Source organism: Scardinius erythrophthalmus, assembly GCF_964197995.2.
Source record: "Scardinius erythrophthalmus genome assembly, chromosome: 11".
Taxonomy (NCBI): domain Eukaryota; kingdom Metazoa; phylum Chordata; class Actinopteri; order Cypriniformes; family Leuciscidae; genus Scardinius; species Scardinius erythrophthalmus.
This window is the reverse complement of record NC_138231.1, coordinates 6,133,945-6,158,783: the sequence shown is the minus strand read 5'-3', so window position 1 is coordinate 6,158,783 and position 24,839 is coordinate 6,133,945. Positions and strand designations below refer to the sequence as shown.

At 40.1% G+C, this 24,839-nt stretch overlaps 4 protein-coding genes across 4 annotated transcripts; 2 read left to right on the top strand and 2 right to left on the bottom strand.

The window, feature by feature from the left end:
• Positions 1-5,655: 5,655 nt before the first annotated feature.
• On the bottom strand, positions 5,656-6,666 carry LOC308698132 (trace amine-associated receptor 1-like; the record flags this gene model as incomplete). Its single annotated transcript, XM_081378037.1, has 2 exons — positions 5,656-6,266; positions 6,339-6,666. 2 exons carry the CDS (start codon positions 6,664-6,666, stop codon positions 5,656-5,658), a joined length of 939 nt encoding a protein of 312 aa, XP_081234163.1.
• Positions 6,667-11,184: 4,518 nt separating this feature from the next.
• taar10 (trace amine-associated receptor 10) lies at positions 11,185-12,225 on the bottom strand (the record flags this gene model as incomplete). Its single annotated transcript, XM_081378129.1, has 1 exon — positions 11,185-12,225. One exon carries the CDS (start codon positions 12,223-12,225, stop codon positions 11,185-11,187), a length of 1,041 nt encoding a protein of 346 aa, XP_081234255.1.
• A 5,660-nt stretch (positions 12,226-17,885) lies between these two features.
• LOC308698384 (trace amine-associated receptor 13c-like) lies at positions 17,886-18,911 on the top strand (the record flags this gene model as incomplete). The annotated part of the gene is made up of 1 exon (XM_081378398.1): positions 17,886-18,911. One exon carries the CDS (start codon positions 17,886-17,888, stop codon positions 18,909-18,911), a length of 1,026 nt encoding a protein of 341 aa, XP_081234524.1.
• A 4,594-nt stretch (positions 18,912-23,505) lies between these two features.
• Positions 23,506-24,531, top strand: LOC308698691 (trace amine-associated receptor 13c-like; the record flags this gene model as incomplete). The annotated part of the gene is made up of 1 exon (XM_081378949.1): positions 23,506-24,531. The coding sequence occupies one exon, from the start codon at positions 23,506-23,508 to the stop codon at positions 24,529-24,531; it is 1,026 nt and encodes a 341-aa protein (XP_081235075.1).
• Positions 24,532-24,839: the final 308 nt, after the last annotated feature.

The following is a 24,839-nucleotide window of genomic DNA, read 5'->3' as shown; positions in this document are numbered from 1 at the left end:
TGTTCATTGTACAGTTAAATCACAATCGTTGGTTGCTTGCTATCCTCAGTCACTGAACATTTTACCTCAGGCATAGGGCGGCGGGCATACGTGAACTGAATTAAAGATTCCGGTTAATTCAGGGTATTTCCCAACTTTATTGAGCGTTTCATCCTTTATTGCTCCTCTATTAAAGCAGTAGTGTGTTGTGACCGTTGTGACCTGTTAGTTACCTCCAGTAGGAAGCACACGCCAGTGAATGTCATCATGACAGTATATTTCGCACTCAGGTTAGTATGGGAAAAATGGCAAAACAGAGCTAAATGAAAGATTAGAAAGGATTACATCTATTAAGCCTACGATACACTTTTCCTACATGTTTAGACTTTATTCAAGCTGTAAAATAACTGTAAAAAATAAATGTAATGTATCTTGCAGCACATTCTGAAGTCAGAATGTACATTTATGACGATTTGAGACAAATTTAATGTAATTTAATCGAAAACTATGTTAGTGGCGCGGCAGGATTTTGAACAGCATCCTGAGTCGTATCCGGGAACCACGGTGTCACGATCCACACTCAAGGAGACGAGGGAAGATCCAATAATGCAGTATTTAAAATTAAAATCCGTACTCACAACTGGTCCAGGCAAGGGTTAAACTCCAAATAAGACAATCCAAAACACAAAACAATAAACAGGCAAAAACAGACCTCAGAAGTGGTGTGATGAATAACAAGAACTCGTAACAAACACTAAACAGGCAGGGTATTTATACACACAGAAACTAACAATCATGATGGGGAACAGCTGGGTGCAATGAACAGTGATGAGTGCAGACAAGGATTGTGGGGAATGCAGTTCATTTGAATGACACCGTGGGGGAACATAACCAACACTGTGACATAACCCCCCCCCCCCCCCCCCTCTACGGAGCGGCTACCAGATGCTCCATGACGTAAAAACAAACAAAACAAGAGTCCAGGCGGGGGGTGGAATGGTGGAGGATAGGGCTGAACGATTTTGGAAAATAATCTAATTGCGATTTAGTTTTACCAATATTGCAATTGCGATTTAATATGCAATTATTTTTTAAGCTCTTTACCTTTTCTATTATTCAACAAAAACAAGCAATAAATCATTGTAAAATAGGGAAGGGAATCTATAGGCACCTCATGAGCCGATCAATTTTTTTTCTTTAATTGATCTTATTAATAAAACTTAAAATATTTAATTACGTAATTATAAGTAGGCCTACTTATAATAATTACACATTAAAAAACTAAATTAATACAATTACATGTTAATAATTTTAACAAATATAGCTTCAAAACAAATAACAAAGAGGGGGAAAAAATATTACAAGCAATAAACAGAGTGCTTTCAGTATTTAAGGGTAGGCTATCTGAACGTTTTCATCTCTTTTGAAATTATAAGATGTGGTTTGTCCTGTCTGTTTAATAACTTAAGATATAACTGACTGTGTCACATAAATTTCACGTCATAAAAGCATTTTGAGATGCAAGTTCATTTAACCCACGTAGACGGAGTCGCTCACAGCCGCATGCTCAAACGCTCTTCGCAAAGCGCGCGTGAGTATTTGAAATTGAAAGCAGCTTCTGTCGGTGATTTTCATATTTTTAATATAAAAGCCAACTGCATTCCAAGACATATGATTCCTTCGTAGAACATATGTAAGTAAAATACTGGCGGGCGAGACCGCGCACTACAAAAGTAACATCACGCAGACCGCGCGCGTCTCAATGAACAGTGATGAACAGTGATGAGTGCAGACAAGCACTCATGTGCAATGAAGCCCGCGAATGTCCTTGTAATTCGCTTCAACTTTTCCGATCTTTATTAAAGATAGAAAGGTTTGAGCGGTGTCGTGTGTGTGTGTGTGCGTGTGACAGAGGAATTGGACAGAGCAAGCAGAATACAGTTGTTTATAAAGCACACGCGTGCGTCATCACGTATCTGTGTTTAAAACTAAGCTCAGACATAAATCTGAAATTATCTTAATCGATACAGAATTGTTGGAGAGAATCTATAACACAATATCACATCAATTAAACATAAACTGTTATTTCCTGTAGCCAGGCCTATATGCATAGCGTGCCAAGTTGATGCTTCATCTGCGATACTGCTTTACTCTCGCGTGTCACATGACCAGGGTGTAATCGCAGCTTTGCGGTTAAAAAAAATCGCATTTCATCATATCGCGATATTATCGCAAATGCAATTAATCGTTCAGCCCTAGTGGAGGATCAGGGGGAGGGATGGGGGGCCAGGTCCATGGAGGGGAACAGGAACAGGGGGAACAGCTTAGCCAGCAGCCAGGGCAAAACAGACAGTCCATCGGGCGGCCAGGGCGGAGACTTTCCCTCGGGCTGCCAGGGCGGAGACGACCCTTCAGGTGGCCATGGCACAGGAACAGGCTCAGGTGGCCATGGCTCTGAAACAGGAGCGGACACCGGCTTAGGAACAGGAACGGACACCGGCTCAGGAAGAGGAAGAGGAATCGGCTCAGGAACAGAAACAGGACCAGAGCCCGGCTCAGGAACAGGAACAGGCACAGGCACCGGCTCAGAAACAGACACCGGCTCAGGAACAGACACCGGCTCGGCGGCGGCCATCTTGTCCGGAGACACTGGATCGGCAGACGTGACGTGAAGAGACACTGGATCGGCAGACGTGACGTGAACAGTCTCTGGATCGGCAGACGTGCCAGGTCGCTGGGGTGGCGCTGGCAGGGCGAGTAGCTTGGGCGGGGCCGGCAGGGCGAGGAGCTTGGGCACAACCTCCGGGAAGACAGCGGGCTGCTCGGGCATGGCCTCCGGGAAGACAGCGGCCTGCTCGGGCACGGCCTCCGGGATGGCAGTGGGCTGCTTGGGCACGGCCTCTGGGTCTTTGGGGAGGCTGGAGGTCTTCCTCCTCCGCCATTTCTGATGGCGATGTGCAGGCTCTGGGTTGGACGGGAACCGCGGCCAACAGAGCTCTGGGCTGGCCGGAATCAGCGGCGGATGGAGCTCTGGGCTGGGCGGAATCAGCGGTGGATGGAGCTCTGGGCTGGGCATCACCAGCCCAGGGTCGAAGAGGGGCCAGAGTGGAGAATGGTGTCGGGATTCCTCTCGACCACCTCCTCCACTGCGGCCTCCATGGGTCCCGCGAAATCTGACCAACCGGGTCCCCTCAAAAAATTGTCTTCTCTCCCGCTCGGTGGCTGGGGAAGAGACATTGAAAACCATATCGCTGGATCTTGTGTTGACGGAGTCCTTCTGCCACAATCCACACTCAAGGAGACGAGGGAAGATCCAATAATGCAGTATTTATTATGGAAAATCCTTACTCACAACTAGTCCAGGCAAGGGTCAAACTCCAAATAAGACAATCCAAAACAAAAAACAGGCAAAAACAGGCCTCAGAAGTGGTGTGATGAATAGCAAGGACTCCGTAACAAACACTAAACAGGCAGGGAACACTATACACACAGAAACTAACAATCATGATGGGGAACAGCTGGGTGCAATGAACAGTGATGAGTGCAGACAAGGATTGTGGGGAATGCAGTTCATAATGTGAATGACACCGTGGTGGAAGAGGACCTCTAATGGACACCAGGGAACATAACCAACACTGTGACACACGGACAGATGCCAAGTGGGGCTGCTGGTGCGCATACATGCATAGAAAACAATAGCTGCGTTCGAAGCGCACCCATACATATTCACTATTCCCAACATTACTTCACTAAATTTGTCCACTTGAAGGAGTGAATGAAAATGAGTAAACGAATTTGGACTGCGCCAGTAGGGCTGCTGCGTTTGCATAGTTTGTGCTTGCTGTTTAATAATCATTTGAAACTTGGCAGCCCAGTAGTAATGAAAATATTTATCTAGAATGCTGTCATGGAAAATAGCATTCATAAACCTTAATTAAAAAATTTCTTAATCAATTAAAAAGGACCAGTGGTTGGAAAATAGATGGATGATTGACCTTCAGGTGCCATCTTCTGGCGAGATGTGGGAATTCATTCAGCATGACCCTCACAGTGCATGGGTATTCTTTAGCAGTTACAGTATTGTGGTGCATTGTGGAATTGAATGAGTACACTCGATAACGTCCACTATGTTTTTGGACACCATTACAAATCGCTGTCCCCTCAAACACTGCCTTATTTAAGGGTATAGGGGGCGACTTGTGACACAGCCAATGTGTTCAAATTTTAAAGACACAGTGTGGTGCAGCGCTGCACTTCTCGTCCGGTGTGATCCCCTTAGTGGTGCTCTGCGACGCGGCAGGATTTTGAACAGAGTCCTAGCTGGGCGCCGTGGACAGTTGTCGAATTTAGCGCTGCGCTTCTCGTCTGGTTTGCGAACCCCTTTAAAGCTTTCATTCTCAAGGTCAAGTCATAAATTTGTGTCAATGCACTGATCTCTATTAAATGAAGTGTCAGCTACAGCATTGCCCCGCGGCATGTTGCTTGTTGATTGAGCCTCGTAAGTGGTGTCTGGTGTGCAAACTTCAAGCAATTTCCTTTTTTAAAACCTTGTTTTATTCCTGAATAAATCAGCATTTTTTAATTGACTGAATGGTCTACTAACACTATACAGAGAGTCCCTTGTTGCCACCTACTGGTGTAAGAATGCAACCTCCACTGTATTCATTGAAAAATCCCCACCACTAACACACAGTTTCTGTGTGTTATATCTCTGTGTTATAACTTATAACGAGTTATATCTCATGTCCAAGACATCAGAGCCCATGGCAAAAGTGAGAAGGACTTGCCGAGATAAGGCTGTTCTCGGCGGGGCACATGAGCGCTGACTGCGGTGATCGAAATTTCGGAGCAAAGTTTCAGATAGGCAGATATGATGTTTAAACACCATTCTGGCCTTAAAACTCTTAAAACTACATTCCTAATTAGCATTGATACATTTGTAATTAGTTTTTGAATGAATATATTAAGCTTGCAAAATACGTAATTAGTGCACTTCATTAAATGTTGGTTACACAAATGGCACTCCTTTTGTGGATTGACTGTTTATTTGCATGTGTTGTCTGAGTTGTTGTAACAGCAGATTAATTAAAGCAGTGGTTCTCATTGCATTCCTATAGGAAATCTCCCTTATCTATCATGCTGATTCAACTCATCAGCTCAATAGTTGAGTGCTGTACTAACTTGACTGGATGTCAGATAGCGATGGGCTATCTGAAGATAGATTAGAAATAGAAATAGAAATAGATTTGAGAACCACTGCATTCAAGAAATTATACCTAATCACGTGAACACCCCTCAAAATAAACTAGTTGAGCAAGTTGAAACTCAAATTATTTATATATATAATGCACAGTCATTTAGAAATATGTGTACGGGTCAGTTTATATGTTATTAATTATTATTCTAGCACTGACCATGCAGTTTTTACACACTTTATTAGAATTTAATTCATAAGGGTCCATGAGAGGGCCAAAGATCAACACTGGTGGACTCAGAAGAGCCCTGAAAGCAAAGACATCCAGCACTCATATGCAGACACAAACAATCACATACAAGAGTCTTAGAAAACAGATTTGTTTTGCACTCCTCTGAGAAAGGTTCAGTTAAATTGCAATATGTACTAGGCCTACTCAAAAAGTGAAACATCAAGAAATGCATTTTATAAGTGTTTCATTATTACAACAGCATTGTTCTTGAAGAATTAGTCTGAAATACTCTTTTGGATAGAATGATTCTGAATGCATTTCTGAACCAGGTGTAAAAGAAGGCGTACACTATGGGATTACATGTAGAATTATAGTAGCCGACCCACAGGAACAAGTCAAACAGCAGTGGAGGTACAGAATACCCAATGTAGGGATCTATAAGATTACAAAGAAAAAAGGGAATCCAGAAAGTCAGAAACGCCCCCATGATGATGGCTAAAGTCTTAGTGGCTTTTCCTTCTTTTTTTAATTCAGAATTCACACTCTGAATGGCCTGCACCTGCCGTTTAGCCACATGTAAGATTTTCAGATACATGCAGAGCATGACAAAAGCGGGAGCATAAAAACAGATTAATGAGAATACACTAGCTCCAGCTTTACTCTGAAACACAAAGCAGCCTCCATCACATTTAATGTTCTCATAGTAAAAATCTACAATGCCAAGAATATTAAGCTCCATGAAGATCATGCCAAACCCCAGAGTAGCTGAAACAGTCCAGTTGATAATAATCATAACTAGTGTGGCCAGTGATGTCATTTTACTGTGATATTGAAAGGGGTAACATATGGCATAATATCTGTCTAAAGAAATGATACAGAGGTTTAAAATTGATGCAGTGCACAAAGTCACATCAAGACTGCTGTGTATTTTACAGAACAAATCTCCCAGATACCAGCACGTCTCGATGGAGCGCAGCATGCTGGGAGGCATCACAACTCCTCCTACAAGCAGATCGGCCACGGCCAGCGACAGGATGAGGTAGTTAGTTGGTGTGTGAAGCTGCTTGAAATGAATGACCGTTATGATCACCAACAGGTTTCCCATGATTGTGACAATCGACGAGACACTAAAAAGGATGTAGAGTAATATTCGAGTTTCCAAAGGATAGAAAAACTTCTGACAAGACGTGTTACTAAACTCATAACAAAGAAAAGGCTTTTCCAGGATTCCATATTGGCTGATGTTGATTTGCGCATCCATTTACACAATTCTGATTCACCGATCTGTAGTAAAGAAAAAGATTAGCTGCCAACACTAGCAAACATTTAAGCTTATTGTGTATTTCAAATATTACTGTTGTCCTATACTACTGTAATCATAATGACAGTATAAGCTTTTAAATTGGTTTTCTAATTGCACACAAATAGCAAATGTACAATAAAATCAGTTAAGGCATATTCAAAAAAAAAAAAAAAAAAAACAAGAGAAAATCTAAACTGTAAATTGGTTTTGATGTTCAGTTCAAAGTTCAGTATAGCATGACTTTACCATCCAGACCCGTACCTCTTTTTTTCAAGTGGCAAAGGCACCTTATGGAGTCTGAGAGACCAGATTTATAGTAAAGCAAAATCCCAATAGTACATCCCTTTTTTCACCAATTGGATGGCCTTATCTCTATGATGGACAAAAGAAAGAAAAAAAAAATGCAGTGCTTTCTCTAATTAGCCTTACACCTGTTGTCACCTCATTGTCTGTAACACAGAAAGCATCCCCCCCCCCCCAGACTGCTTAGTAAACATTTATTTTTATTATATATATCAATCCTTTCAAATATAAATTGGTGATGTGTATTATTCATATCAGAAACACACAAGTGGATGAATTGACGTCCAACAGATCCGATTCTCTGAACTGCTGCACCCATCTCGCATTATGGATAAGCTACATTTAAAAGGTTTTTAAACGACAAAACACATTCACTTCTCGATAAAAATGCTTTGCTACAAACAAACAGTTTTGATGTGTCTGTTGATGATAGCCAGAGTCTAGCCATTGCAGCGTCACAGACAAAAACAAACACTTTGCTACCCATGAACGCCACTCTCATCTATTATGCCGCCGCGATCTCACAGTTACACGTCTGTATTGGAAAGCACCATGTGGTGTCATGAATAATTAAAGGTGCTGTATGTAAGTTTTTAACTGTACTAAAGCATAAAAATCCCGTAATATGTGTGCAGATATTTAGGAAACATACGTGTTTCTCTGAAAAATAATGCTACAGCCAGATATTTTACTTTGAAATGTGTGTTCCGTGTTGGAATGTCTGTTTTTGTTTTGGTGTGTGTGAATAGTATTTCGCCACCACAGGTTGCCAGTTGGCGGAAAACACAGCATATTGCAGCCATGGAAGCCAGCGTACAAACTTGGTCAAAGATTGCAGATTCTACCTGATCTGAAAAGCCTCCGCACCCATCTAAAAATCTCTATGAACGGGAGCATATTAAAACGCGATATCAAATAATCATGAATCAATATATCAACTCATCAACTTACAGTGTGCAAGTCTTGCATTCCATTGTCAATTGCGCTTGGCCCTGTTGCGTATCCTCAATCTGGGAACCCGCGTGAGTGTTAAGTCTGAGGAGGAGGGGTCGGGGAAACAACTTTCTCAAATATTATGAATTTGGACTGCAGTACCCATTTCAGCCACTAGCTGTAAATCTTACATACTGCACCTTAAACTCATTCTCATGAATAATTATGAGACACAGACGAGTCGTCGAAGTACTATAGTGTGACGTGGACACAATGTAGATTTTAAACCCAGAAGATGAAAATAACTAAAAAAACTAAAAATTAACCAGTTTTCCCCTATAATTAAATCTAACAGTTGCTAACATTGTCTTCAATTATGTTCCACACACATAATCTCAGAAAATTTAGTTTAGGGTTTCATGACCCTTTAAGTGAAACTAGGGACTGTAACGGGACACAACCATTTGGTAGGTGCTATTCTTTATTTTGACCACCAGATGGCTACAACGTACACCATCACATGTTGAAAAGCTTGAGAGGAATGTGTTGGTGCTTCACAAAGCTTCATTTAACCTTCACCATAAATTACCTACACGGAGCCCCTAAAGGGACCTTAGCAAAAATTCAAAATATACAGACTTTCATAAGAAACTTATCTTGTGCTCACAAGAAGATGTTGCATGTGCATGAGAAACTTTTCCCATTTTCTTGCGTGCTCACGTTACAATTTCCGTTTTATGTCTACTGTCTATAACATATTTTCTTTGTGCGTCACTGCCATTTTACTATAAAGAAAATGAGAGTATAGATGCGCATGAATCAATAAAGATCTATTTGCTCTAAATTTGGCTTTTGTTAGGGCAGTATACCTCTAATATCATGGCCTATTGTCCGCTTTAAAGCATTCTCTCAAAAATAACTGCATTTAGGTTTGGAACGACATGAGAGAGGGTAAATAATTGCATAATTGTCATTATCGAAATTGATGAATCGTGTGTGTGTGCTCTTGTATATGGTTTATGAGGACACAAATTTGTGTAATGACATGAGTATTACAACGTATCTGTTACGAATTGCTCCGAGACTTGGGTTGGAGATCCAAACTCAGCTTTACTGAGGGTAATTCAAAATCGTAATCCATATAACAGGCATAGGGTCAAAACCACAGGGCAATCAATCCAGATAATAACAGAGTCCAAGACACAGGCAAACAGGGAAATCCAGGGAGACAAGCAGAAGATCAAAACCATGACACGGAAAACCAGAAATAATGCTCAGCCTCCTTGGCCAAGACTCGGGACCAGAACGGCCTCACTGGTCGTGACGAGACATGCAGAGAGTTCATAGGTGACCTCTGTGGTCGTGACAGGACAGACTGAGAGTCTCTGACGACCTCTAGGTCGTTTCAGGGCAGACTGAGAGTTCACAAGTGGATGCCACCGCCTCAAGCAAAACTAAATCAGGTGCTGCCGCTTTGAAACTGAACGCCCAGACACACAGAATGGCTGGTGCCGTCACTGGCAGTGCAAACGACAGTGGTAGGAACTCTGGAACCGCCGGACATGAAAGTGCTGGGACTACCGGGATGCCAGCTGCTCGCACAGACATCAGCGGTGGGTCCACCAAACTGGAAACCAGCCTTAAACACCTAGGGACTGCCTTAGTAGCTTCAGCTGCAGCATCCATGACGGCTGGAGACTCTGGCATGGCGGCCATGATGGCTGGAGACTCTGGACTTGGGATCACTGGACTAGGAAGTGCTGGGAACTGGTGTGCCAAGTTCTGTGGACACCGGGGCTTGATACACACTTGCCCCCCTTCCTGAAAAAAAATTTTTTCCTCCTCTTAGCCTGGCTCCGCCCTCCTACGTACTTCCGCTCAATTTGATTTCCCTTCAGTACTACGTCTGGGATTGTGGTGTATTCTTTGGTTTCCTCCGGTCAATTTTTTACCGGTCCAATCAGCGAACAGAGGGAGGTGGCTGAGAATGATGACGTTGAGGTTGTGCGCTAGTTTGAGTCGTCATACGTCATGACCAAACGTTAGCGATTGGTTATGGCAGATCCAGAGTGACTCTGAGCAGATCCAATAGTTTTAAACTTCAACAGAGTTCCCGCCTTCAAGGAAGTTAACGCTTGTCAATGGAGAGTGGCCAGACTCTCTGTACAAATGAAATGTACGAGAGTCTGGTAGAACCAGGCTATCCTCCTCTACCACTCCTGCAGTAAAAGAAGCGCCACTCAGTATTAGTGCATAGTCACATAGACTATTAATCTCCCCTCCAGGGAGCCATGATTTAATGCGTTAAACATCCCCATCACATTTTTTCTGATGAAGCAGCAGTAACTGATCAAATGGGTCAATAATAGGCCTGGGTCTCATTCGTCTGCTGGATCTGTACATCACAAAGTCCTCTGTTATGAAAACCACATATACATGTGTGTGTGTGTGTGTGTGTGTGTGTGTGTGTGTGTGTGTGTGTGTGTGTGTGTGTATTAATATTGATATTCTTATTGTGTTATTAAATGAAGAGTATTTCACTGTTTAAAATAAAATGTGAAAAATGCAAAGGATTAAATGCTTTCTGAAAGCACTGTATTATATATATATTTTTTTATTATTATTGGATTTTCGATATCTTTCATTGAATTTTCTACAACAAGACGAGGGTTCACTTGCTGAGGCTACATCCTCCTGTGTTTCTTGGGAAGTTGCACTGTCTTTGATACTTAAAAAAAAGAAGTGTTTGTTTTTTTAGGAGAAAATTCTATTCTTGACAAACATAAAAATAAATGTATTGTGTACTATTGAGAATACAGTACATGTGATTTATTTGACATCAAAATATTAAGAATTACTTACAAAACTGAACATTATGTATACATGCAATGGATGTGTCTCAAAGCATGATACATGATGCACTTTGACATTAGTTCACATTTGTCATGTAATGTTATAAAGCATTATATAGTCTACATTTAACCTGCACAGTTTTGATGTAGTGGCTCAGTGAGGGGGGAAAAAATGCAATACCTAAATTCTGATCTCACATTACATTTTTTCTTTTTAAACTCAAATGTTTAGGTTATAAATAATGCATGTGTGATCTGGTTATTTTGAGTCATGGTTACTGTACAGTGGTGAAATTATTTCTAGTTACATAGCGTGGACACATAAAACATATCCAGGATATTTTGGTTTATTTACATTTATGTATTATTTACCAAAAAAAAGTCATTTCTAATCACGTATTTCCATCAAGTCAAGTTGAGAAGAATTAACTTGAAATATTTTGGCCAAAAGAATAATTCTTAGAGCTTTTCTAAACCATCTATAAAAGAATGCATACACAAAAGGGTTACACAGAGAATTAAAATATCCAATCCACAACAAAACATCAAATACAGCCGGAGGTATTGTGTGATCAAGATACGGATCTACTAGATTACAAAAGAAAAAGGGTGCGATGCTCACAAAAAATACACCCATGATGATTGCAAGTGTTTTTGTTGCTTTCCCCTCAGTTTTATTTATAGATATGCTGGTTTTCTTGCCCACGTGTGCTGAATGCTGTATAGATTTTGATTGTCTTCGTGCAACAAGGAGAATTTTTAGATATATGCAGACAGCAATTATTGCAGGAAGGCCAAAAGCAAGAATTGAGGAAATGGTGCTGGCTGCGTGGGTTTGAAAGATAATACATGCTCCCTTACAAGCTATGTTATCAGAATAAAACTCCTCTGCACCCAAAATGTTGAGTTCTAGAAAAACCATAGCAAATCCAAAAAAGGCTGCCAGACCCCAGCATAGGGAAATCATAATGAGGGAAATGGGTGGTGTGATTTTATTCCGGTACTGAAGAGGGTGGCATACAGCATAATAGCGATCGATAGAGATAAAAGATATGTGCAAGAGAGATGTGATGCATAACATAATATCAACACTGCTGTGTATTTTACAGAACATGTCTCCCAAGTACCAGCAAGTCTCAACAGAGCGCAGCATACTGGGAGGCATCACAAAGCCTCCGATTAGCAGATCGGCCACGGCCAGCGACAGGATGAGGTAGTTTGTTGGCGTGTGCAGCTGCTTGAAATGAATGATGGCAATGATGACCAGCAGGTTTCCACATACTGTGGTAAGCGCTATGGCACTGAAGAACAAATAGAACAAAATCTGAATCTCAGACGGGTAGATAAATTTAACACATGAGTTGTTGAACGACTCAAAGCAGAGAACAGGCCCATGGTCAATCCCAGTCTCAGGTCCATATCTAGACATGGTCTGTTTAAAGCAAAAAGAAAAAATGTTTTACATTTATTTATAAGCCAACAATGACATGTTTTTCATCATAACAGCAATGTGATTTTCCCCACAATAAAATACCACTAATAATTATTACATCAGATTTCAAAGCTATAACCACACAAAAACATTATCAGCCCTGCAGCTTCAACAGAAATAATACCATTAGACATTCATGACAAAGACCTTACCTGTCCATGCAAGAGTGAATGTGCTGAAAGCACATATTTATATCTCTCACCCCTCCTGCTTTGCCTCACTACTGTCACTACATCCTTCACCTGTCAACAACAGAGAGCTTTTCCCATGAGATTTTCCCTTAATTTGGATACTGAGTTGCAAAAAACAAAGAATGCAGTCTGTTAACCTGTCAGTGTCCCACTTTTTTATTGCCAATTTTCCCTATTACATATTTTTGTAATCATCATAAATTAGGTATCATTCAAAAGCTTAAACGTTCAAAATTCATCCTGTAAAACTGAACATTGTGTTTCTTTAATTTGTAGTTCTATGTCTGTTTTGTTTCATCGTGTTTTGGTTCTGTTTTCTCTGTTCTGGTTTGCCTGTGATTATTAGTTTCCATCCATCTTCTTCCGCTTATCCGGGGGCAGCAGTCTAAACAGAGACGCCCAGACTTCCCTCTCTCTAGACACTTCCTCCAGCTCTTCTGGGGGGACACCAAGGCGTTCCCAGGCCAGCTAGGAGACATAATCCCTCCATCGTGTCCTAGGTCTTCCTCTGGGTCTCCTCCTAGTGAGACGCGTCCGGAACACCTCCCCGGGAAGGCGTCCAGGAGGCATCCGGAACAGATGCCGAGCCACCTCAGCTGGCTCCTCTCAATGTGGAGGAGCAGCGGCTCTACTCTGAGCTCCTCTCGAGTGACAGAGCTCCTCACCCTATCTCTAAGGGAGCCCCCAGCGACCCTGCGGAGAAAGCTCATTTCGGTCGCCTGTATCCGGGATCTTGTCCTTTTGGTCATGACCCACAACTCATGACCATAGGTGAGAGTAGGAACGTAGACTGACCAGTAAATCGAGAGCTTCGCCTTGCAGCTCAGCTCCTTCTTCACCACGACAGACCGGTACATCGACCGCATTACTGCAGAAGCTGCACCGATCTTTCTCAGTCGGAAAAGGGTGGCTTGTTCACTTCAGGTTGGTGGAGAGTTCCTGCCTCAAGTGGAGGAGTTCAAGTATCTTGGGATCTTGTTCATGAGTGAGGGAAGGATGGAACGGGAGATTGACAGACGGATTATTAGTTTCCATAGTTCCTAATTTACGCACGTTCTGTTTTCCATGAATTACTCAGTCTGTGCATTTAAGCCTTCAATTCATTCAGTTCTTTGTTCGGTCTCATCTTTGCTTTATGTGGTTGTTTGTTAGTTTGCTCCTGCGATCTCCAGTATGTTACTTTGTGGATTGATACTGTAAAGAAGATGTGTTTGGATTCTCCTGCATCATGCTATTACTAGTACAGCCACAGCATGACAGAATACCGGACCTAAATAAAAATGGACTTACCAACTGTTCAGCTACTCTGCCTCGAGCAGAAGGACCGTTCACTGGAGGGCCACACTAAGAACATTTTAGACCTGGCATGCCTAATGCCAAGTTCACATTGCATGATTTTCAAAGTCATCAGATCACTGTTCGTTTCACACTGACTATCTGGGATAGCATTCAGTTGCTGCTGTGTGCAGCGACGGGGTTACACATTGCATGACTTTACAATAAGTTGTCGCAGACAACTCTGTCTGGTCCTTAAACTACGTTTCACAACCAAACGCGCACGGCAAGGAAATAACGCAAGATCACGCATGCGTGAGACTGGAATTGTTACTAAAAATGATAGCCCGCAAGAAGCTTGCGATCCAAATTGTCTGTGCGCTGATTTGCAGTGAAAAGGAGAAAAAGAAAAAAAGATTATGGAGGAGGAAATGGTTGGCGAGGCGTGGGGAGCAAAGATTGTGTGTTCTGCAAATACAGCTGGGGGTAAATAAATTGGTTTACAATGTACTGCTTTTGCGGCTGGTCAAGCAAATATTTGTGCTTTGTTTCTGTTTGATATAATTGTAAAGCTGTGCATGTACGCAAATTAATTCTGATATTCTGATTTATAACCTCTCCCCGAACTCCCCACTGCCCTGTATCTTGCTCTCTAAACGGCTGTAGGTCATCGCTGATGTAATTTTCAGTTAGAACACATTTCACATTTTGAATCGCAGACAGGTCCAGATATTTAACATGCCAAATATCTCACAGGCGTTGGCGACGCATCGTCGATTCTCTCAGGTTGCGTCTTTATAAAAGCACACTGCATGATTGTCCCTCACGTGAACGAACACCGATTTGCCAGCCGATTTCAAGCATTTGTCTGCGATTTTGCTAAACTTGAATCTGTGAGTTAAAATCAGCACTAAAATCGTGTAGTGTGAATTTGGCATAACCCACATAAGGCACGCCTGCAAGTGAAAACGGTCATCGAGGAGATTTCGCTGCATTTGTGGAGTGGGGTCCTATTGAACTGTGGGTCACCATCTGCCCCACTGAGGAGGACGTCTCCAGCCCCACTCCAGACCCAGAGCCCACCCAGCCGCCTTGTACAGAGCGAACGCCAGAGCCCACCACAGACGGAGAGCCAGAGCCTGCCACAATGAGTATGCCAGACAAGAGGACTGAGCCTATCATCGCCCCAGAGCCCGAGCCTAAGGAAAAGTCTGACCAGGTGCGTGAGCGCAGGTGCGGCAACTCTGTGCGTCCCAGAAGTGGATATTTCCCTAAATCTCTCGTCCCCACTGGTCCGGGTACATGAGGGGGACGAGTGGAAGACAGCTTTTGTGACCCCTTCAGAACACTGAGTACTGCGTCATGCCGTATGGCCTGGTCAACGCCTCCTCAGTATTCCGGGAAAAACTACGAGAACTTCCTGAAGGATGAGAAATGCAATTTCCATCAATCTTTTATATATATATATATATATATATATATATATATATATATATATATATATATATATATATATATATATATATATATATATATATATATATATATAGCGCCTAAACTAAATCTGCCAGGAATATATTTTGTATATATACTCCCCCTTTGCAGACTTCTTCTACCCAAAAATAGCCTTACAACTTTCAACACACAGATCATGGGACTGTGCCATCGACCTGATACTGGGCGAGCCAGTGCCCCGTGGAAAAGTGTGCCCACTCTCCATTCCAGAACAGAAGGCCATGGAGGAGTATATCGAAGAGGCTCTCAATCAAGATTACATCCACTTTTCCTGCTTCCAGCTTCTTTTTTGTGGCCAAGACGTGCGGAAGCTTGCAGCCCTACCTTTTTTGTGCAAGTGAAATGAGTAAATACCTGCTCACATTTATTCTAGAACTACAATAACCATCATGTTTACACACAGCACTTGGTCCCGATTTTTCTCAACATGAGGACAGGAGAAATGTCAGTCAATTAATGGGAAAGCAGTAACTTGTGTTACTGGTTTGAAAAATTAACTCTAAATTTAAAATGAATGCGTTACTTGAAAAATTGATCTGACTAACTCGCTGTAGGCATAATTGCGGTGTATGCCCTATGTTTGTTTGGTTTATATTTTTTGCATAAATGTTTGTTTGTTTCTCATTGTTTGGTTAAGTATGAGTTTGGTAACTTTTTCTAGTCTAAGGTGCACATTTAGACTGATGACAAAAGACACCAAGAGTTTTATTCTTTATTTTCTTTATTTAGAATTTACATCAACTACTGTATATTAATTTATATCCCCATTTTCAAAACGTACCTTCTGGGTTCATGTCTGCAGCATGGTTCCAGGGGTGGGGGTTTACTAGGAAGTGCGGCCTTCCTGTTCCTCATTTTATGCCATCCCAAGGAATTCTGGGTAGTGTAGGCATAGTTCATTTCCCAGTGTGAGCAGGGGGTTATTGTTTCATTGTGTTTATTTTGATATTATGTAGAAATGTATTGTTTATTATTTGTATTTCTTTCCTTGTAAAATTGATGTTTATGTACTTTGAATATTATTTTCATTTAAGTTTATATATGTATTATGTATGTGAACCTATTATTAATAATATTATCATGAAATGGTTGAACCTTTCAGTATAAAATAATTTATTTTGTCTGTTCGAGTCAGTTCTGGTGAGGGACCTTTAGTGTCTTTGTTTATGTTATTTTTGATTTGTTATTCTTTTTCTGCAGTCAAAAATTTGAATTGACTGCAAGCAGTGTCACAGGTCATGTTACTAGTCATGCATTACCCACAACATGGTATTAAGCTGCACATCATATAATGTTTAGAACAGTAGTGTACAACTACAATATGCTCAAAAATCTTCTGTGAAAAATAAAAATAAAAATTTGATTCCTCCAGTGAAACTGACATCATACCTGTGTAATATCTGTCTCTGAAATTCTGTGGAAATAACTAAGTTTGTTTTGTTTTCTTCATCTAAAAAAGGTTTGTGAGCAGAGGGACTTATTAAACGTGTTAAACATGTTTGCAATATGTTCTGCTGTTTATTGGCACATTTACACCTGTCCTCATTAAACTACAAAAGAATCACACTTTATTCTGATTGATCCCTACAGGAGTGAAAACATTCGCCCGCACCTCAGAGCGCCTGGAGTTGCATCATTGTGATTGTGCCAATTAGATAATACAGTCAACAAACAACCAATATATCTAGTGAAGCTAAGAAAAGTCAATTTATGGAGTTAAAACAAACTAAATTAACATATGAATGAACATTTTTATAGAAAATTAAATGGCATTTTAATATGGTGTTCCTGTTGTGTTTTTGTATAAAACATTTTTGTGTAGAATTGGACATAATGCTAAGGGCAAGAATTAGGCCCAGGATATAGGGTTAAATTAATAAACAAGATTTAAAAAATAGTATTTTGCTCTGCTCCAAAGCCTAGTGAGCAAACTTTATTTTATTTTGTAATATTCTTTTCAGTGTTGAATGAACTATGGACACTTATCTCACTTCATCCAACATCCTGGATATATTTTACTGAGCATATCGCAATGCATTATGGGATTGTAAATGATCTTAATAAATCTTGCATTTGTATCTTTGAGGTCCATGTTGAGTGCTAGATATGAACCAATAAACAGGTAAATAAAGTGTCAGGATGCATTAAAATGATCAAAAGTGACAGTAAAGATTTGTAATGTATTATAAGTTGATATAATATTAAAATATTTAAAACAACATATTTGTATTTCAAATAAATGCTGTTCTTTTAAGTAAAAAAAAAAAAAAGTAAAATGTTTAATAAAAAAAGTGTATTCCGGTTTCCACAAAAATATTAAGCATTTGGTCACATAAATGCAGCCTTAGTGAGACTTTTTTCAAAAACATTAAAAATCCTACAAACTTCAATCATCTGAATGGTAGTGTATGCACCAAGATGAAGAATTATTAAGCTGAAATAATGCAAACTGTATTTCAAGTGCTTAGCTGTTTTTTGCTGCCTCGTCATGTAGGAGGGTCAGAGAAGATGATAAAGAGTATTTAAGGGCCTCTTCTCACACTGTTAAAGTTACTAAATACCAGTTGTCCAACTAAGACAGAATTGTATAGGTTCTTGTTTTCTGAGACAGGCAGGATGGATTTATCTTCACAAGAATACGATCCCACTGAGTTGTGTTTTCCTGCAGTGAACAACTCTTGTGTTAAAGGCACACACCTTGTGTCCACTCAGACTGTGTTGTATCTCATATTGGTGTCGGCGATGACTGTGACTATTCTAGGAAATTCTGTGGTCATCATCTCCATAGCGCACTTCAAACAGCTCCAGACTCCCACTAATATCCTGGTGATGTCTCTGGCTCTCGCGGACCTGCTGCTTGGACTGGTGGTCATGCCTTTCAGTATGATCCGTTCTGTCAATGGTTGCTGGTACTATGGAGATGCTTTCTGTTTGCTCCACTCCACTTTTGACTTATTTCTCACATCTGTGTCTATTTTTCATCTCATTTTTATTGCTATTGATCGACATCAGGCTGTGTGTTATCCACTTCAATACCCTACGAGAATAACCATCCCTGTTGCATGGGTCATGGTGATGATAAGTTGGAGCATGGCTGCATTATATTCATATGGTTTGGTGTACTCAAAAGCTAATGTGGAAGGACTGGAGGAATTTATTGCATCCATATACTGTATGGGAAGTTGCACTCTGTTTTTCAATGCATTGTGGGGGGCTTTAGACACATTAATAGGTTTTTTCTTGCCTTGTTCGGTCATGGTTGGGCTGTATGCAAGAATTTTTGTGATTGCCAAAAAGCATGCTAGAAAACTTGACGATGCAACCCATCATGAAAAAGAGAATGTCTTTAAAAGCTCTCGACGATCTGAGCGCAAAGCAGCAAAAACTCTCGGTGTGGTCGTGGGTGCCTTTATTCTTTGCTGGCTGCCGTTTTTTATTAACTCTATGCTTGATCCCTACATCAACTTTTCCACCCCAGTTGCTCTTTTTGAAGTGTTTGTCTGGTTAGGTTACATTAACTCAACCATAAACCCCATAATATATGGCCTTTTCTATCCATGGTTTAGAAAAACCCTTTCTCTAATTATAACAATGAGAATAGTTGCACCAAACTCGTCTGATATCAATGTTTTCACTGTTTGATTTCGATTACTGATCTCACTGTGCAGCACACTGATGCTTCCTTTTGCAGATCACATAAAGAACAGTGTAAAATCAGATTTAATCTGTACTGCTGTAAATTAAAGGGTGATCTAAAATCAGATCTCTGGCACACTCTGTGCATTACTGTGCATTATGCATGACATTAAATACACATTGCATGCAGAATGATGAAACGCCTATACTTGAATTCTGATTTTATGTTTCAAACATTTTTATGTTTTAATCAGTTTTCAGTTCACATTTAGAAGTGGTATGCTTGTGTAAAGCTTAGTGCATATTTCTTCTGTAGGTTTTATTTTTATTTTTTTAACCCAAGGAGGTCTATAAATCAGCCTTCCATGAGAAAGATATCCCTTAGCGTTTTTATTCATGTCAATGGCATTTGCTCTGCTGGCCAGAAATACATGATTTTCTTGTTGCTGAAAATGTATTGTGTGTGTATATAGGGGGGTTATGAATTGGTCAGGGCAAGAAAAGCTCTTTTGCCTTGTACAGTTAACCAGTGATGTCTGTTAAACATGGGGTGATATGTTATGATCAATGGTGCTGCATTTTAATTCATAGAATATATTTGTCTTTTGGGGAGGCCACTAAACAGATCAGTACCATAATCAATTCTGCTTGTAACAAATGGATGGATTTTCAACTTTGCAATGGGATAAAATGGCATAGTCATTTACACTATTTAATTTAGGCCAGTGTTTTTATAGTTAACTTAAACACTAAAACTAAAATCTTCAAGTAACATTTTCACTACTTGAAGTAAATTAAATATAACTAATAGTTTTGACCATTTTATATGGAATTTTGCAGCATTTATTATAATTTTTTATCTGTGCACAAAAGTTTTTTATTTTAATTATTATTCCAATGCCCTCATAATCTTTAATAAAAAATAAAAAAAGTCCCCTCCCTCTGGCAGTGACATCTTTTCTCATCCATATCACCATGTAGCCCAAGACTAGTTATCCACTGAAGCTAAGCTGGGTTGAGCATGGTCAGTACCTGGATGGGAGACCTCCTGGGAAAACTATAGCGGTGTCCAAAATCACATACTGTCCGAGTACTAGATTTGAATTTGAACTTACTTCTTGACCGTTAAAGAAGTATATTCTATATAGTATGAATGTGTGTAGTATGAATGTAATCCGGACGTACTACATCCACCATGTTGTCATTATTATGTGATATACCAGCGTCAGTTGTGTCGCTACACCTCCATTCATAAATCCCCACCACACTGGTGGTGGTTGAGGAGAGACCCCCTGATATGAATGTAAAGCACTTTGGGTGTACAGTAATACAAAAGAAAAGCACTAAATAAATGCCTCATTCATTTATTCATTCTGATGACGTGTTTACTTGCACGAGGGTGGGGCAATCTGTCACACATGAGATCCACCAAAAGCAAACCACAACCATCCAATCAATTCCCGTTGGACAAAATTAAGTCCCGCCCTACATTTTTTCTTGAGATAAGGAAGAAAAGACTATTGAAACTTCCGTTTCCTGCTGACTTATGTGAAAATATAAAAATGAAAACTAAAACACTATCTCAATGACAAAAAATAACACTGATTAAAACTATGTTTACAGCCTGGTACAAAAAGTGGTTTTGATCTATATAGCTAATTTTGCCCTTCATGAAAACTGTGAGGGGGGTGATTTTTTTATGACACATCAATTTAAATTGTATTAAGCCTTAAAGTTCTGCATAAATGAGATGGTAAAACATTTATCAGAGACAGCATTAGAGCCAATTGTGAGGCTTTTTAATAAGGTTTGGGAGTCAGGAAAGTTACCTTATGACTGGAAGCATGGGGTCATAGTGCCAATTCCAAAACCAGGCAAGGATCATACACAGCCAAATAACTATAGACCTATAGCTTTAACATCTAATTTATGCAAACTAATGGAGCGTGTGGTTATGAGTAGATTAGTATATGTCATTGAAAGAGATAATATCTTATCACCTTACCAAAGTGGATTTAGGAAAGGACGTAATACAATGGACTCAGTACTGTGCCTGGAATCTGAAATAAGAAAGGCTCAGGTAAATAAGGAAGCTTTAGTTGGGGTATTTTTTGATGTTGAAAAGGCATATGACATGATTTGGAAAGAGGGACTTTTAATTAAGTTAGAAAAAATGGAAATTAAAGAAAGAATGTATAACTGGATCAGGGATTTCCTGTTTAAAAGAACTATACAATAAAGAGTAAGTAATGCTTTTTCTCAGATACACACAATAGAGAATGGAACATCTCAGGGAAGCATTAGCAGTCCAATTCTGTTTACCATTATGATTAACGACATCTTTACAAAGGTTGATGGGGGAATTGGAAGATCTTTATATGCAGATGATGGAGCGCTGTGGAAAAGAGGGCGTAATGTAAAGTATGTGGAAAGATGTTTGCAGAATGCCGTTAAAATGGTAGAAAACTGGGCAAATGAATGGGGCTTTCGGTTTTCAGTAGATAAAACTCAGGTAATTTGTTTTGCAAAAAGTAAAAGTAACCCTACCATTAACCTTAAATTGTATGGACAAGAAGTGAAGCAAACAGCAGTTGTGAGGTTTCTAGGTATATGGATGGATTTGAAACTGAATTTTAGTATACATATCCAGAAACTGGTTGACAAATGCAAAAAAGCATTAAATATCATGTGGTGTTTAGCAGGAGTTGATTGGGGAGCATGTCGCCAGTCCCTTAAAATAATATATTGTGCTCTAATTAGATCGGCAATAGACTATGGCAGTATGGTATATTGCACTGCATCCAAAACACAACTCGTAAAACTAGAGGCAATTCAGTCACAAGCTATGCGAATTTGTTGTGGAGCGTTTAGATCCTCCCCAATATCAGCAGTGCAAGTAGAGATGGGTGTAATGCCTCAAGTAATTCGTAGGCTCAAGTTAAAGATGAGGTATTTCATAAGCATAAAGGGACACTCGGACAGTCACCCAGTTAAAATGGTGTTGGAGGACTGTTGGGAATATGGACATAAAAAGTATCAAGTTTTGGATGGAAGGCCAGTGAGGAAGCCCGGAGAATGGGATTAAGTGATTTCAATGTTGCCCCTACTGTGGCTAGGTCAGCAATTCCTCCTTGGCTTTTCCCAATGCCTTTGATTGATATCCAATTGCTTAAAGAAAAGCATGACGATACAAACAATACATAGATCAAACTTATTATAGTGCAGTGCAAATATACACTGATGGTTCAAAAGACCCAGAATTTGGGAAAACAGCAGTAGCGATATATATTCCACTTTTTAACATTAGAATGTCAAAAAGAACCTCAGATCATATTTCGGTATTCACTGCAGAAATAATAGCAATATGTCCAGCACTTCAGTGGATAGAAGAAATACAACCAACAAGGGCAGTGATTTGTACAGATTCTCTATCAGCTCTAAATAGCTTGGAAAGTGGAACATCATCAGCAAGGCAAGACATGATAAACGAAGTAATGCAGAGTCTTTACAGAACAAGACAGTATGGAATTCTGGTAAATCTTGTATGGGTTCCATCGCATATGGGCGTGAAAGGAAATGAGGAGGCTGACAATCTGGCTAAACAGGCATTAAATCATTCACAAATTGACATTGAAGTGGCATTAAGTAAGACAGAAATTAAAGTGATAATAGCTAAACAAATATAGGAAATTTGGCAGAAGGAATGGAATGAAGGAACAAAAGGTAGACATTTTTACTGCATTCAAGAAAAAGTTGGTTCAGAGAGAAGAAGATTCGGAAACAGGAAAGAGGACGTTTTAGTCACAAGAATGCGTATTGGACATTGTTTATTAAATCAGTGCTTACAAAGAATTGGTAAACATGAGAATGGAAATTTTGATAAATGTGGGTTAGCTGAAACTGTAGAACATGTGCTTATAGAATGCTAAGCTTATGAAAGAGAGTGGTCCCAGCTACGACACGCTTTAAGAAATATAGTAATCAATGAGCTGACACTTCAGGTTCTCCTAGGAGAAGGTACCAAACAATCAAGAATTTATCATGAGTTATTTATATTTTTAAAGGAAACAGGATTATTTAATAGGATGTAAAACTCCCGCCATTAAATCCTAGAAGAAGAAGAAGAAGAAGAAGAAGTTCTGCATAACTAAGGGCGTGGCCACTTGAGTGACAGGTGGATTGCCGCTACTGTCACTACTAGCTGTTTGTCTGCTGTCTGTTAGCGTCACGTCACCTCAGCTAATCCAGGCTTTTTGCCCATTTTCGGTTATCCGAGAATGAGGCATGGTGATGCGCTGCCAAGATGGAGACGGCTGGCTCTGCCCACTTTGGGCTTCAAAAATGCTCTTCAGAAACCTACGGGGGACGTCACGGACACTACGTCCATAGTTTTTTTACAGTCTATGGTATAAACATTATTAATGGACAGACAGAACATTTAAATAATGTAATTTCAGTCTGTGTATTTATTTTTAGTACTTGAGTACTTGATTGTCATTTGTTGCCCTGTGATGATGTGGGAGGGTCAGAGAACAACATGAAGAGTATTTAAAGCCCTTACTAGACTAAATAAATAAAAAACAGGACAGAGACAGGCAGGATGGATTTATCTTCACAAGAATACGATCCCACTGAGTTGTGTTTTCCTGCAGTGAACAACTCTTGTGTTAAAGGCACACACCTTGTGTCCACTCAGACTGTGTTGTATCTCATATTGGTGTCGGCGATGACTGTGACTATTCTAGGAAATTCGGTGGTCATCATCTCCATAGCGCACTTCAAACAGCTCCAGACTCCCACTAATATCCTGGTGATGTCTCTGGCTCTCGCGGACCTGCTGCTTGGACTGGTGGTCATGCCTTTCAGTATGATCCGTTCTGTCAGTGGTTGCTGGTACTATGGAGATGCTTTCTGTTTGCTCCACTCCACTTTTGACTTATTTCTCACATCTGTGTCTATTTTGCATCTTGTTTGTATTGCTATTGATCGACATCAGGCTGTGTGTTATCCACTTCAATACCCTACGAGAATAACCATCCCTGTTGCATGGGTCATGGTGATGATAAGTTGGAGCATGGTTGCATTATATTCATATGGTTTAGTGTACTCAAAAGCTAATGTGGAAGGACTGGATGAATATATTGAATCAATATACTGTATGGGAAGTTGCAGTCTACTTTTCAGTAAATTGTGGTCAGTTTTAGACACATTACTTACTTTTTTCTTGCCTTGTTCTGTCATGGTTGGATTTTATCTGAGGATTTTTGTTGTTGCAAAAAAGCATGTAAGAACAATCGGTCAGGCAACCCATCATGAAAATGAGAATGTGTTTAAGAGCTCTCGACGATCTGAGCGTAAAGCAGCAAAAACTCTCGGTGTGGTCGTGGGTGCCTTTATTATTTGCTGGCTGCCGTTTTTTATTAACTCTATGATGGATCCCTACATCAACTTTTCCACCCCAGTTGCTCTTTTTGAAGTGTTTGTCTGGTTAGGTTACATTAACTCAACCATAAACCCCATCATATATGGCTTTTTCTACCCATGGTTTAGAAAAACCCTTTCTCTCATTATAACAATGAGAATATTTGAACCAAACTCGTCTGATATCACTGTTTTCACTGTTTGACCATTTCATTGCGAATTGACCTCACATAAATAAAGAACAGTGTAAAATCCCAACTGTTTTATCTGTGAAAAAGATATATAAGCCTATATAAAAATGTAAACTTTTAGAGAGAAAAAAGCAAAAGTCCATCTTAGTTCAGTATGTTGTGAAGCAGGCATGACTGTATTTTAAACATAAACGTACATAAATACCAGGTCCAAAAACTGCCCACTCATTTAGTAGGCATGTATGAGCAAAAATGAGGGAATCCTCGCACACTTATAAACAATATGTGCATAATGCTGCAGTAATGATGTTCACATCACCCT